This window comes from Artibeus jamaicensis, unplaced genomic scaffold (assembly GCF_021234435.1).
Source record: "Artibeus jamaicensis isolate MK-2021 breed Jamaican fruit bat unplaced genomic scaffold, CSHL_Jam_final contig_426, whole genome shotgun sequence".
NCBI lineage: Eukaryota > Metazoa > Chordata > Mammalia > Chiroptera > Phyllostomidae > Artibeus > Artibeus jamaicensis.
In genome coordinates, this window is record NW_026521826.1 from 991,589 (window position 1) to 1,005,785 (window position 14,197).

Consider the following 14,197-nt stretch of genomic DNA (forward strand, 5'->3'; position numbering starts at 1 on the left):
CAAATATTGCCAGCCTAGCCACACTCCTTTCAACCTTCTCTTCCTCCCCCCAACTGGGGCTGCTTGGCAGTGGTGACACAGGGGGCTTAGGTGTGACCCTTGAGTTCTGAAGGCTGTTGCACATCTGTCTCCAGCCCCCGCCCTCCACCATGTCCAGCGAGAGCCCTGCCATCATCTGGGTTAGCAAGGGAATATTCAGGATCTCGCTGTTCATCCATGTGCAGAAGGGGTGGGGGGAGTGGAAAAAAAAATCCCACATTGTCAGAGTAATGCCAAACTCTCCCTGAGTGGGATGAGCAGAGCAGATGCTGCAGTGAGATGCCAAAGCGGCTCCCCTTCCTCTGTGCCTTGGGTGCCTATAAATTGCTCCTGCGCGCGTTTTCAGCCTCCTCTTCTGCTGGCAGGTGGTACCCAGGCTGAATTCTACGTTCAGTCTCTCTCGCTCGGCTCCCGGCGGTGAGGAGCTCACCGCTGCTGCTCTCTAGCTTCTCTTTTGCTCCTCCGCTCGAGTCCGGAGCCTCGCCGCCGAGCGACCGTGCCCGCCCCTCTGCGCGCCGAGGAGCGCTGGCCCCAGCTCGCGCGCCCAGCGCGGGGCTTTGGGGGTGCCCAGTAGAGTTGTGGTTGTTGCAAAGGAGGAAGGAAAAAAGGCAGGGGAAGGGTGAACAGAGCGAGCGAAAGAAGAGAAGAAGGAGGCAGAAAAAGGCAACTTCAGAGGGAAAGTTGGTGCGAACTGGCGCAGTCTGCAAAAACGGAAAAGTCGATCGCAGGCAGTGGCATAAAAGTGTGAGCGCCCCGGCGAGAGAGAGAGGCAGCAGCTGGCTCTGCCGTCCTAGTGGCGGGTGCCCTCCCGGAGCGTCGGCAGCCACAGGTGCGAAGGGGCTCGGAGGAGGCGAGAGGGCGCACTGCGCACCCCTCCCCCTACCCCCACCCCCATCTCGGGACCTCAGCTCAAGTCACTAGGCGTCCGAGCTCCCTCCCCAGCCTCAGCCGGGGGAGCGGGAGCAGCCTAGGAGCGGCCGGCGCCCGCCCGCTCAGGGGAGTTGGGGATCGAAGGGGCTCGTTTTCGGCTCTGAAGAGGTCCCCGCCCAACCTTCAAAATTTTGTCCAAAAGCAGACAGGAGGATCGCCCCGCGCTGAGCCGGCTGGTGGGCAGCAGGAGGCGCCTGATCGCCGCCGGGGCGCTGGGGGTGGTGATGGTGCTGCTGCTGGTCATCCTCATCCCGGTGCTGGTGAGCTCGGCCGGCACGTCGGCGCACTACGAGATGCTAGGCACCTGCCGCATGGTCTGCGACCCCTACGGGGGCACCAAGGCACCCAGCACGGCCGCCACGCCCGACCGCGGCCTCATGCAGTCCCTGCCCACCTTCATCCAGGGCCCCAAAGGCGAGGCCGGCAGGCCCGGGAAGGCAGGCCCGCGTGGGCCCCCCGGTGAGCCTGGGCCACCGGGTCCCGTGGGCCCGCCGGGCGAGAAGGGCGAGCCCGGCCGCCAAGGCCTGCCTGGTCCGCCCGGGGCGCCGGGTCTGAACGCGGCCGGGGCCATCAGCGCGGCCACCTACAGCACGGTGCCCAAGATCGCCTTCTACGCGGGCCTCAAACGGCAGCACGAAGGCTACGAGGTGCTCAAGTTCGACGACGTAGTCACCAACCTCGGGAACCACTACGATCCCACCACCGGCAAGTTCACCTGCTCTATCCCGGGCATCTACTTCTTCACCTACCACGTTCTGATGCGCGGTGGGGACGGCACCAGCATGTGGGCTGATCTCTGCAAAAACAACCAGGTGAGTGCGGACAGGCAGCGGGGAGGGCGGGGAAGGAGCGCGGCGAGGTGCGGGCGAGAGGGAGGAGACCCCGGAAATGGGGCGGGAGCCCGCGGAGAAAGGTCGCTCCCGCTGGGGCTTCTGGAGCCCTGCGAGGAGTACGCTATTCCACTCTGGGGATTCGGGGGTCGTAAACCCAAGAGGTCTTTCGGGGCCCCGAGAGAGCGTTCCGAGCCCAGGACCTGCGCTCGGTGCTTACGCGTTTGAGTGCGACCCTCGAGGGGCGGGAAGCCGGGCGCTCCGTTCCCAGGGCAGCTTGTGCACTGGGGAGTCCGGGAGCAGCAGTAAGTGACTCCGGCTGTGAGCTTCTCAGCACCGTAGGGTAATTGCTCGCAGACTTTGGCGGGAATGGGAAGGTTGGGGGAGTTCAGAATGAGTGTGTCAGGGCGACAAGCCCAAACCTGGGGGAGAAAGGCGAGGGCCCAGGGGAGAAAAAGTGTCCTGAAAGAACAAGTTCCAGCGCGTCCCAGACCGGGAAAGTCGACTAGTCTAGTTCTAGACACAAACTCCGGTTTAGTTATCAGCCGAGGAGAAGAAGGGGGAGAGGTAATGAGTGCTGATAAGGGAAGGGAAAAGTTGAGAGTCATGAGTTTATACTGTAAAAAAGACTCCCAAACACAGACTCCAAACTCCACTTCCTGGAGTTGGTGCTAGGACGCACAGGCAGGTGGAAAGGAGGGCAGGAGCCTAGTTCGTTCAGCCTGAGGCTGTGCGCCCCACCGCCAGAAAGCCCCAGAGCACCTGTGTGATGGTCCTTCCAACCCCAGCTGTTTAGTTCACATAGGAAGCAGCTTTGGCCTTGACTGTGAAGTAGCCTCAGATTAGCCCTGGGCTAGGAAGACTTGGTCTCCTGGGCTGATTGGCGCTGCCACAAGGGTCACAAGGCTGCAATTTTATACTGGGCCAACTTTCCAGTTTGCTTGAGAAACTCGCAGTCATTGCAAAACCAAAGTGGTTTATCTCTTAGTCACAAGAGGAAAATAATAATTGTAACTGCCTGAAAGTGTAGTTAGACGCTCTGCACATGCTAATCAGTGGCCGCTGGAGGCAAGGCCTTGCAGCCTGCCATCCAGAGCTCTTGGGTTGTAATTTGGTTTATGAGGTGGCAAAGTGAATGGTCTGAGCCTTGGCCATGACCAACTTTGGTTCCACAAAGTCTGTGAGACTTAGTGACTTGCCCCCTGAATTCAGACCTTTTAAGCTATAAGTTTCTATTAAGCAGCATTGAAGCTGGATTTCTTCAAAAAACCTAATTCAGTGTCAGAATTGTTCCAAAAGCAAAAGAAAACTATCCTAAATGTATGATATAGAAGGGACAAAAAAAATCCTATCCTTCCCCTTTCCTACCACCCCTCACCTCTAAAGGAATTTAGAAAATTGCTGAAGGGACCATCAGGATTCATCAGGACTCTGTAGAACGAAAAGAGAAATAATGTCCACCAGGAGGCACTGAAAGGGTTGTTTACTATCGTTTTGCACAAAAATAATAGATAAATAAAAATTGTTTGCAGAGCAATAGGTAAATGGCTGTGAAAGGGCATGACTCAGTGTCATATGGAGCCATGGTGTCACCCTTCCAAAGGGCTCAGGGGCAGCTGCTCCACAGGCTGTCCAGGCACCATTGTTTACCAATTGGCTATCTTCTGACCCACAGGTTAAGTCTGGAAATTACTATGGTACTGAAGAGATTGTTTCTTAGAGGTATCCATTAAAATGGAATAAAATTCAAGTTTAACTAGCCAATGTATAGAAATGCTCACCTCTTTAAAAATTTGGAAATTGCAATTACATGAAAAACCAGGGAACAAGATATTTAAATTACTTTAAATGTTTACATCTAGACTGCTGAGTCCAGGATGTTACACTGATTCCAAGAAAACCGTTCCACATAGGTATTCTATGTGCATTTTGTTTTTAAATTATTTCATTGTTTGGGGTGTAGACTGCTTCTTTGTACCACCCTAGTGTGTACATTCTTAAGGGTGAGGAAAAAAGAACAAAGCAAAACAGCTGACCTTAAGTGTATAAGGCTTTTTATTGGCATCATTTGTCTGCTACTCTAAAAGTGTGCAACAAGTAATTCAGAAAAATAAATATAGTAACAAACAATACATTTTTGAGTTCAGCGTGGGCTATTTTGGAAAATGGTTATGATGATATTATTTTTAAGGACCTTTATCTGTAGAATAAAACTATTTTGCAGTCTGGCCTGCACACAGTGAGAAATCTTATATATGTTTATTAACATGGAATAAATAGTTTACCTTGCTTTTCAGTTATGCTCTTGTCTGATTACTTTGTAGAATGGCAGTTTCCCTCTCTGAACTGACCTAATTTGTTTTCATAAAACAGCAGCTCAGAGACCCATGTCAGTGTCATGTTCTGTGGATTAAGTGGGTTAGAGAAATACAAAAATTGCACTAAAAATGCAGTTCACTGTACAATGGGGAAATGCCAGAAGAGAAACATTTTATTTATGCTTTGTGTTAATGCAGGATCACAGATGGAAACATCAAAGGCCAGTAAATTAACCTGATGCTCCACTTAACCTTTTGTTTATGATTCCACAGAAGTACAATGAAAATGAAATTATGAGAACATCAGTAGCAATTAATTAAATTAGCAAATGTTACCATAAATATTGTCTCTAATGATAAACCCTCACTAATATAATAATGCTAAAGCTACCCAACCTATTATATTCTCACAAACATGCCCACTTCTCATATTCCCAATAAAACCATCAACCTAAATTTAACCTTACCATTTGCTGAGCCCATGATAGTGCATATTAAAGGTAAAAATTAGATGCAAATAGCTTTACATAGAAACAGAAAATATTTTTAATATGTTTCTATACTGTTAGCAGAACACCCGAATAAAAATATTGCTGTTTGAATGCAATCATTATGATACTACTATAAGCCACTATGATAACAATTTAAGCAGGCTCAAGATTAGAACTATAAGATAATTAAAGACCAATTTTTGCTTTAACAATTTGTTATGACGCCTGTGAGCAAGAGGTATATTTGGAACAGTGAATAGTTTGTGGGTTGATATTCATTTATTATCAAGATTAATATAATGTCAAATTAATTATCTTTTTAGGAGCCATGAAACATGCACTAAAGATCAAGCTGAATCTAAATACTTAACTTATAACATGAAAAGATATTAGAGCACATTTAGATGAAAATGGATATGGAGAGCCAAAGAAAGGATGCATCCCGTTCCCAGGGAAAATGCTGAAATCAGTGTACATTTAGGAAGCAGAAAATAGCCTCCAGGGTGGATGCATTACCTTCCTCAATAGTTTGATGGCTTAAAGGGGGAATTGTTGGAAGTCACTGAGCTAGAGACGAGAGCTTGAAGTTTTGAGTGCCATTATACCTTTAGAGTATGATCAGATCATGCAGAGTACCCTTGAACGTGGCAGTTATTTAATTGGGAAAGTCTCATGGTACAGTACAGGTTAGAATCTTAGAGGATCACTGTCATTAAAAAGCAATCACACTGGCTTTTTTTCACAAAGGAAGTGAAACCATAGGGTAACTTCAGTCTAGGAGATCATACTTTTTTGTGGTTATCCCTACTGAATAAAACTGGTAATAATTACATGGGTTTGTGATTCTACCCTATAAATAAAAAATGCATTATAGTATTTTTAAGATTAGTGCCTCTGAATCAAGTGATTTTACTGAGTCCTGGTTCCCAAATGCATTGATACAGAAAAGTATTAAGGCACGGTGCCCACAGCACACGCAGTAAATGCCTAAGCAGTAGATAAAATGTGTCGGGTTATCAACAGCTGAGAAGTATGCTATGGATGGATAATTATGAATATATTACTAATATGGCTAATTGCTATTTTGTGTTTTACTTTTCCTCCCACATTAAAAATCCACACATACGAGAGATCAGGTCATAATAGTGCTATCCTCATAGTAGATTGTTTTCCCTGGGAATTAATGACTAGATGAAATCAATAAATCAAAGCACTCAACTCCTACAAACTTATGATTAATTCCTAGGAAATATCATGACATTCAGCTGTATTATCACTTAGTGGTCAACGCGGACCACTGACTAAACTGGGGTGTACATTTCAGCCAGGGCTTCAGCGCATAACCGCGTGGTGTGTTGCTGTTATGGCACCAGTGCCAGTTAGCAAGGTGTTAACGAATTCAAAACCCTGTGAGCCCTTTTCTCCTTTTGCTATATGATATTCCAAAAGAAAATTTTAAAATACTACTTAAATTATTTTACAAGTTCAGCAGTGTCAAAGAGCCTTCTTTTTTTTTTAACATTTCAGCATTAATGTGAGAACATATCACATAAAAATTTAATTTGAAAACCTATCATTTACATTTTGAAAGACATGCATGGAAATTCTTGACTTATGTCTCATTTCCCTCATTTTACCAAGTGATGAAATCTTGTATATTGTACCCCGAGTCATGCATTATCCCATAGTGCGGGTTTACAAAACCACTAAATCACTTGCTGTGTTTTCCAGGGAAATATCATTATACTGGAATAGAAACAAGCCACAAAGTAGATGTTTTACTGAAATAAATAAAACACAAGACTGTTTATTGAAATTTTTTTTCCCAAGGCAGTATCAAAATCTAGCGAAGTGGACATGAAGCCCAATTTGAGTTTAGGATATGACAGAATGTCCATGTTACTTGATATGATAGGCAGTTTGACTGTTTGCAAATGTCTGTCAGCTCACTAATGAGATCACAGAGTAGATTTATAAGCAAGCTCCATCTTAAAAGCAAACCACACATTTAATGAGATCATTCAAAAATCCTAGCAATTTGACTTCAAATCATGGAAATTTAGTTCCTTCTATTATTTTAGGTGTTGAAATTTATTTATTTGCAGACATCAGAATTAAGTGATAAAAAGGTACAAATAGAAAAAAAAAAAAACCCTGAAAGGTTGGGTGATATAGTCACAAATGTTTAAGTGAATTAAACTTCTGGTAAAGGGGGCTTTGCTTGAATTAAATTTTGAAAGCCCCACATCAAATGGATTTCCCCCTTTTTTCTTCCTATATAGTAGAGTTAGAGTAGTGGTATTTCTCTGAGCTGTTACCTACTGGGTACCTCACCAATGTTTTAATAACTGTGAGGACCAGCTGAAGTTTGGACTGGATTTCTGTGCTCCTCAACAGCTGGTTACAATATGGTTATTTGGATAAATTAAAATGCAAGATGTTACTGTATTCTTCCCACTTCAAAAAGTGATTGGACACAGAGGTTCTAAGTTTTAGAAAAAGTAGTGATTTAGGAAGAGAATAAATTGGCTTGTACTTTTTATCAAACGTAGTAAGGAAAGACTGCTAGGATGACTCACAAAAACAGTTTTCTCCTTTTCATTCCTCTCTTTCCAGTAACATGGCTGAAACGATGCCTAAAATATCTCATAAAGCTCCAAAGGCCAAGGTGGACATTTCTGTGTCAATTCTGTGTTATGGCAGCATATCGCTTGCCAATGGCCTAAAAGAAAACCTGAAGATCCTCTCTGACAAACTCTAACCCTTGTTTGTTTCACACAGGTGCGTGCTAGTGCCATCGCCCAGGATGCCGATCAGAATTACGACTATGCCAGTAACAGTGTGGTCCTTCATTTGGAGCCCGGAGACGAAGTCTACATCAAATTAGATGGCGGGAAAGCCCATGGAGGGAACAACAACAAATACAGCACATTTTCTGGATTTATCATTTACGCTGACTGATCGTGTAGAAACTGAGCTTACTGTTCTGAGTTCGGACGCTGGATTCGTACGGCTGACATCAGTGAATCACGGATCCCAGGGCAATGCCAGTTGTGGGGCCCCTCAGATGTATTTAAGTGGGGGATTCAAATGCTACCTGACTCACATCTGTATTCTCAGAAACACTATGTAAAAAAAAAAATATTAAAAGCAAGATAAGCAGATGTGTGATCCACTACCGCCAAAGCAAATACTCCTTATTGTTAGTGTCCGTGTGAATGAAGTCCTATATAGATAACAAATTTTTATAGAGAAATCTAAGACACGAATTATTTCTTCAATATATATGATACTTTGGTGTACCGTGATCCTGCTGCTCTTACCCATGTCAGCTTTGGTTCTTGTGAGTGTACCTGCTTATTATGATTCTCGGAGCCCATTCCCAGTGTGGGGAGGAATGATTTTACCCTGCAGGAGAAGGTCTAATTGAAACAATGCTGCTTGTCCCCAAAGAAATTGTTTGCCTTGTACTCTTGTGAACTTTAGAGATAGACCTGGGAATGATTCAACTTCAAGCCTTAACCTGGAATTTTCTGGATTTGAGCAAATTCCCAAGCCTATGGTCATTTTCCCATTTTCGTTTTCTTATGAATTTTCTTTTCCATTTTCTGGTGATAGTCTTTAAAAATAGAGATTGAAATTGTATCATAGGTTGACCCTATAAGTGTGAAAATGTGTAATATGTATGGTATTAGAAAATCCCCTAAGTGTCCATTTTGTCAATAGAATTGTGTTTAGATTTACTAGGAAAGTCAGAGAAATGTATTCTTTGGTGTTAAATCAGACTGAGGTTTTTTGCCTTCTTTGGAACAAAAGATTATTCATAACCCAATACACAAAACTTTAATTTGAGCTACTGCATGCATCACCGAGGGGACGCTAAGGAGGGCCTTCAAAGAGTTACTGTAAGTCATGGCCTGAGGTTATTTCAAAATGAGCAATTTCACATATAACCAGTATGGCAACAGAGTGTATATATTTTATAGAAATACTTGCCACATGTGTGTATACACATATACCAGACATATATATGGTATACACATATATAGATGAACAGATATATATATGGCTTCAGACCATAGGCACAATGGCTGGTATAGCCCCAAATTTTTAATTAAAAATATATATGTGTATGCATACACACACAAACATAAAAATTATCTGACTTAATTTGGATGGAAATATATTTTGGATGACAAAAATATATGGAATAGCAAAATAATTTAAATGACTTCTCTTTTAAGAGTTTATCCAGAATATTGAATCGTATGAGGTCCTACGCATCACATGTCTGTAAACTAAGCCTATGGCTGCTCTGCTGTCCCCTGCCAATCAATCCTTTTCCCTGTGTTCTGTGGCAGACTGTTACCATTAGGATTGCTGGAACAAAGTGGCTCTCTTTTGTAGTGCTTATGAATTATACGCATTCGAATTATCAGTTTTTCTTTTTTTTTTTTCCTCAGGTGGATTGAAGCTGACAGTAAAGTAGATTTTGAAAGTGGTGCAAATCCTTTCTATTTAAAACACACTGCCAAAAGCCATCTCCTTAAAACTAAGAAAAAGATCAACAATGCATGTTGATAGATCCTGACTATCAGACAACTTCCACTGTTACAATGAAAAATCTGTTCCCCTCTCAGCTGCCTTTGAAGACTCTTTAACAAGTAGACTCAAAAACAGATTTAAAAGCCTACTTGTTTTTCTGGTAAAGGACATTTGCATTTTTTTCATTTAAAGGAATTAATTTGTTCTTCTGGCTCTTTCCTCTTGGGTACTTTATGTTCTAACACAGAAAACTTGATCATCTTTGATCCACAGAAACATCTTTTATTTAGCAAACCTCACCTTTCCCAAAGAGTTATGCATGGTGTTCCCATCCGCAGGTGCTGTGTGCTCGGTTTAAATGCCTTAGTCTGGGTAACTGTCATGGTTACATGATTTAAAGCACATAGCCCCATTCTTTAAGAATAATGACTAATTCTATCTGGCCTTCCTAATATATAAGATAACTTATAAAAGAGTTGCAGTGGATTTTATTTCAGTTTAACCATATATACCGTTAAAGAGGAATTGGCAACAGGGTTTGGAGAATTCTTTTTTTTCTTCTTTTTTTTTAGGTAACAGATAGCATACTGAGGATTCAACCAAAAGATTAATTTATAAACACTGCACATCAGCTAAGAGTTTTAACTAAGAGTTTTTAAAAAGGCTTTATTTACATAATTCATCAGGGCTGGGAACCTTTTAGAGAGTAGGCTGTAGAATCAGACTGTCATTTCTAGTGGACCCGACCTTTTCTTCAGATAAATAAGCATTATTTTCTCTATTTAAGCCCAAGGAACACAAAGAAAAGGTAAAGGAAATAAAGGGAATACATATATATATATATGGCAAACTTTTTTTGCATTATACATTATTAATTACTTAAATTGTGGCCTTTGTTATTATAAATGTAATGATTCATTAAACTATATTATGTAATATATTCTGACTTTTATGATTGAATTTTTATAATTCAGTATTATGTTATGAGTTCATGCCTCCTTATCGAAATTTTTCAAAATGTAACAAAATATATAGTAAAACTGTATTTCAGAAAGCCACATGCAACACAAATTGATTTATTATATGCATATATAGATAGATGGACATCACATAATTAACCTTCCACACTATTTTTACCATTGTAAATTGGTAATTGTCTTACAGTATCTATTGAAAAAAATCTCAGAATTCCACTTCCCTTGCTGAAGAAGCTATTTTAAAGTGCCATATCATTCATTAAGCATTAATTAAAGAACAGCAGGATAATTAGTTGGATCATCAATATTATGAGAAACATTGGACTGCTCCAGAAGGGGCTGATTTAACTAAAAACATTTTAAATTCTCAAGTAGAGCAGCTGATAAATTAAGAAAACAAAACTTAACTTCACTGAAGGATTTCAAACTATAAGTCATTGTTCGAAAGTTGGTAGTTTGGTGTTATTTTGCTAAAGCCAGGCAGTAGGGCTCCATGAGGCACCCTGGCTCCCCAAGGTGCAGAGATGAGGGCTGGTCTCTGAGAAGGCAGAATGCTTCTAATTCTCATAAAAGGGAAATGATCCATCACTACTCTTTTGTATCTCTGATTAATTAATATCTCGCAGCACGTCTAAAATCACTGAATGTTCTCTGTAAGCTCTGTTGTCAAGGTGTGAATTTATAACCATCCTATTTGAAAGTTAGCCATCGCTGAGGGTTGTCTATCAGTATCTTATCAAGTGCATTCTCAGCTATACCTCTAAGCAACATTTTAGGAACAATGTTGGTGAGTATGTGAGAATAGCCGTGACCTCCGTATTTCATCAGCCGATGCTTTGTGTGTATGTCATGTGCCATCAGAATTCGATCTCCATAGCCTTCATCCACCAGAAGACGCACCCTGTGAAAAAACGTTAACTCATTATATGGCATCTGCCTCACATTTAAAGCACATTTTCAGGGTGTTTTAAACTTTTTCTTTACAATCTGTTATGTTTGTTGTAGAGATCCCGCCTTCCACCATGGCATGTGTACCGGGAGACCCTTAATAAATACTGTGTGGTGATGATAAAGATACTGCTGCATTTTAGTAGGAACAGGATCCTTATTCTATGAACACCAGAATTTCTAGCCTGTGGTGTTTATGACAATGCCTGACGATACTACATTAAAGATAGCTCCTGACAAGAGATGGCAGTTTGGTTGGTTTGGCAGTGAAGGGCATATGATACAGCTAGAGAGTCATTTTGAGAAGGTCAGCAATGGTATGTTTGTCTTATGAGCATTTGTCCCTCGAAGTCCATGGGAGTTTTGACTTAGTCTTGGAGCACTGGGTGAAGTTGACCAATAAAGATTTACTCTACTTTCCTTCCCTTTCCTCAAGATTGCTCTAGATAATCAGCTGTTTCTTTAAATTTATAGTTAGTCCACTAAAGAAGGGCTTCCTGGCTATTGTCTAAATATCTAATCCTCTTTGCTTTGTTAAATGCTGTCATCTGCAGTGTGAGTCACCTCCTGACAGCCACCATCTGTGTGTGTTTGGACTCTGGGCAGTGTCTGAAGTGACTTTCATAGGTCTCAGATGACAGGAAATGCAACTTGGAGATAGTGGCTCTTTTCTGGCATTCGCTATATAGTCTCATCAGTCTCTAGATTCCCAAATGGATCGAGGTTTTCTTTTTGTTTCAATAACATTTCTTGGCATTCTAGTGCAGTGATTTTCAACTGTTGTGCCGCGGCACACTGAAGCAAGAATTTTTAAAACCCGACTGTTCACTCAGTCACTGACCTCTTTTCCCCTAGATCAGTGGTCCCCAGCCGGTTTTATGGGCATGGAGCTCAGCAGATAATGTGAGCAGTGGGGAGCAGGATGAAGCTTCACTTGCTCATCTATCACTCACTGACCAATACAGGTCTGTGGCCCGGGGGTCAGGGACCTCTGCCTTAGATTGTCAAGTAAAAAAATGACAGTGGCCAACACAACAGTAGCAATCTGGTGTGAATAAATGAAAATTATATCCATTTTTTGTCAGATCAGCCAAAAATACAATACATTTATTTGGTGTGCTGCAGAATTTTAGTAATTATTTTATGTGTGCCATGAGGTGAAAGAGGTCGAAAATCACTGTTTTAATGCATGAGTCGTATTAAATAATTACTATTATGGTAAGCAAAATGTGGGGCACTACATGGAAAACTCAAGTTCAAAGCCCTGTCCTCTGAAAACATACATTTTTAAATAAATTAGCCAAGGCCAAGTAGCTCAGTTGGTTAAAGTATTGCCCCAATATGCCAAGGTTGCAGCTTCCATCCCCAGTCAGGGCACATGTAAGAACTAACCAATGACTACACAAATAAATGAAACAACAACTCCCTCTTACTCTCTCTAAAAATCAATAAAAATAAAAATAAAATCAATCACTAAATTACCATTGAAGATTAGATCTTGTGTTTGCAGGTCACAGGGAGCCCATCTGCACATTTTGTTTCGAGCCCTGCATCCAAGTCACCCGTCCCCATCACGAATGTCCCACAAGTACACGGAACACCCATTGTGCCACCACAGTTCTTTGCCTTTTTAAAATCTGTGTAATGTCCAAAAGTTCTCAAGTTACTTTTGGCAAAAACTCTCTTTAAAGGAATATCTAAGAGAGCCTTGATTATTTATGAAAAAGAGAAAGATTTGACAGAAACGATACACAACCTTGAAACACAGTGCGACGAACTTTGATCCACAACTAAAGGGAGCATCATGTCACAAGAAATTTTTTAGGGTACACTTCCTCCCTTATATTTTCTGAGCATTTCCCCACATTTTTGTTCCTTTTCTTTAAGAAAAAAGGTGGTATCTCATTATTACAGAGGCATATTGTACAGATAAACAAATTCCTGTAAGAGGCCTTGTGTGATACCTTGAAACACAGACTTACTGAATTGTGAAGTAGTAAGGTAAGAATATAATGGATAAGAGACACATTTGAAAATGGGAACCCTTAGAACTCATTAAGTCAAGATTCTGGAGACTGTTTATCTCATGAGAAAGATAACATTATGGCACTAGAAACACAATCGCATCCCATGAAGAAAACTGCCTGGCCACCGCATGAGATGAGATCATCTCTCACACTGTGCATGGTACAGAAGAATGGTAGTTCCAGAGATGCTGCCAGAAGGAATGAACCACTACACATGAGAAGACAAAAAATCACAGTAATTATGGAAATACAAATGAGTTAGTGTTTTGCAAACAAATATTAGAGAGAGACTACAACGTGTGAAAAGGCAGAGATATAATAAGATTTGAGAAATGGAGCACAAGATTGGAAACAGGTGTTAGGCACAGAATTTCTGGTGCTGAAAGCCAGAGGTAGGCAGAAGCGTGCTTCTCTGTCTTGCATTTCAGAGCTTTTGACTACTGAGCCTCAGAAAAGGCCTGCAAATGAATGATGAAAGTCAAGAGCCCAGGAGGTGGGGGCAAGGGTACTGGGGCTGACACAGTCCAAATTTCATTCAGTAATGACCGTGGGCTGTGCTCAAGTCAGTGACCTCGTGTATGGTTTTAATTTAAGGAAGATAAGTGTACATACATACACATATACATAGAGATGCATAAACGTACACACACATAATTTTGTGTGTATGTTCATACATCTAGAGTGTTTACATTAGCACAATGAAAGCTGACCAAATTAAGTTCTTGTTCTTGATTTAATAGATGAAATTTGGGAGCTAAGAAGGCGTACTGGGAGAGTTGGCCATCATCCTTTCCCCTGTCTCCTTCAGAGAGTCCCTCTGCAAATCTCCTGTCTTTTAGTCCTGAAGGTCTAGGAAACTCAAGGAAGACACAGGGGTGCAAAAGATACACCTCACTGCCACAAGGGAGGCAGGTCCCAGGACCTAACTTCCTATTTCCAAGATGAATTGTAAAATATGGGTTGACAATATTCATCAAGAATCATGGTTTTCAGATCATGAAAGATGGCAAAGACCTACCATACCACTCCATTTAAAATTCCAGACAATAGTCACCTCTGACTATGGCACAAGCTAGTAGGGCCCTAGAGACA

General features: G+C 42.0%; 2 protein-coding genes across 8 annotated transcripts in view; one reads left to right on the plus strand and one right to left on the minus strand.

Annotated features, from left to right (window-relative positions):
- The first annotated feature begins 282 nt into the window (after positions 1 to 282).
- Positions 283 to 10,004, plus strand: C1QL3 (complement C1q like 3). The gene is made up of 2 exons (XM_037161708.2): positions 283 to 1,781; positions 7,390 to 10,004. The coding sequence occupies exons 1-2, from the start codon at positions 1,194 to 1,196 to the stop codon at positions 7,567 to 7,569; spliced, it is 768 nt and encodes a 255-aa protein (XP_037017603.1). The 5' UTR covers positions 283 to 1,193; the 3' UTR covers positions 7,570 to 10,004.
- A 27-nt stretch (positions 10,005 to 10,031) lies between these two features.
- The window catches only part of PTER (phosphotriesterase related), a 60,346-nt gene continuing 56,180 nt past the window's right edge, over positions 10,032 to 14,197 (minus strand). For all 7 annotated transcript variants that reach the window (XM_037161701.2, XM_037161707.2, XM_053665774.1 and 4 more), the window contains one exon: positions 10,032 to 11,031. In XM_037161701.2, the coding sequence (XP_037017596.2) occupies positions 10,821 to 11,031 (211 nt within the window). In that variant the 3' untranslated portion in view covers positions 10,032 to 10,820. The remainder of the gene's footprint in view (positions 11,032 to 14,197) is intronic.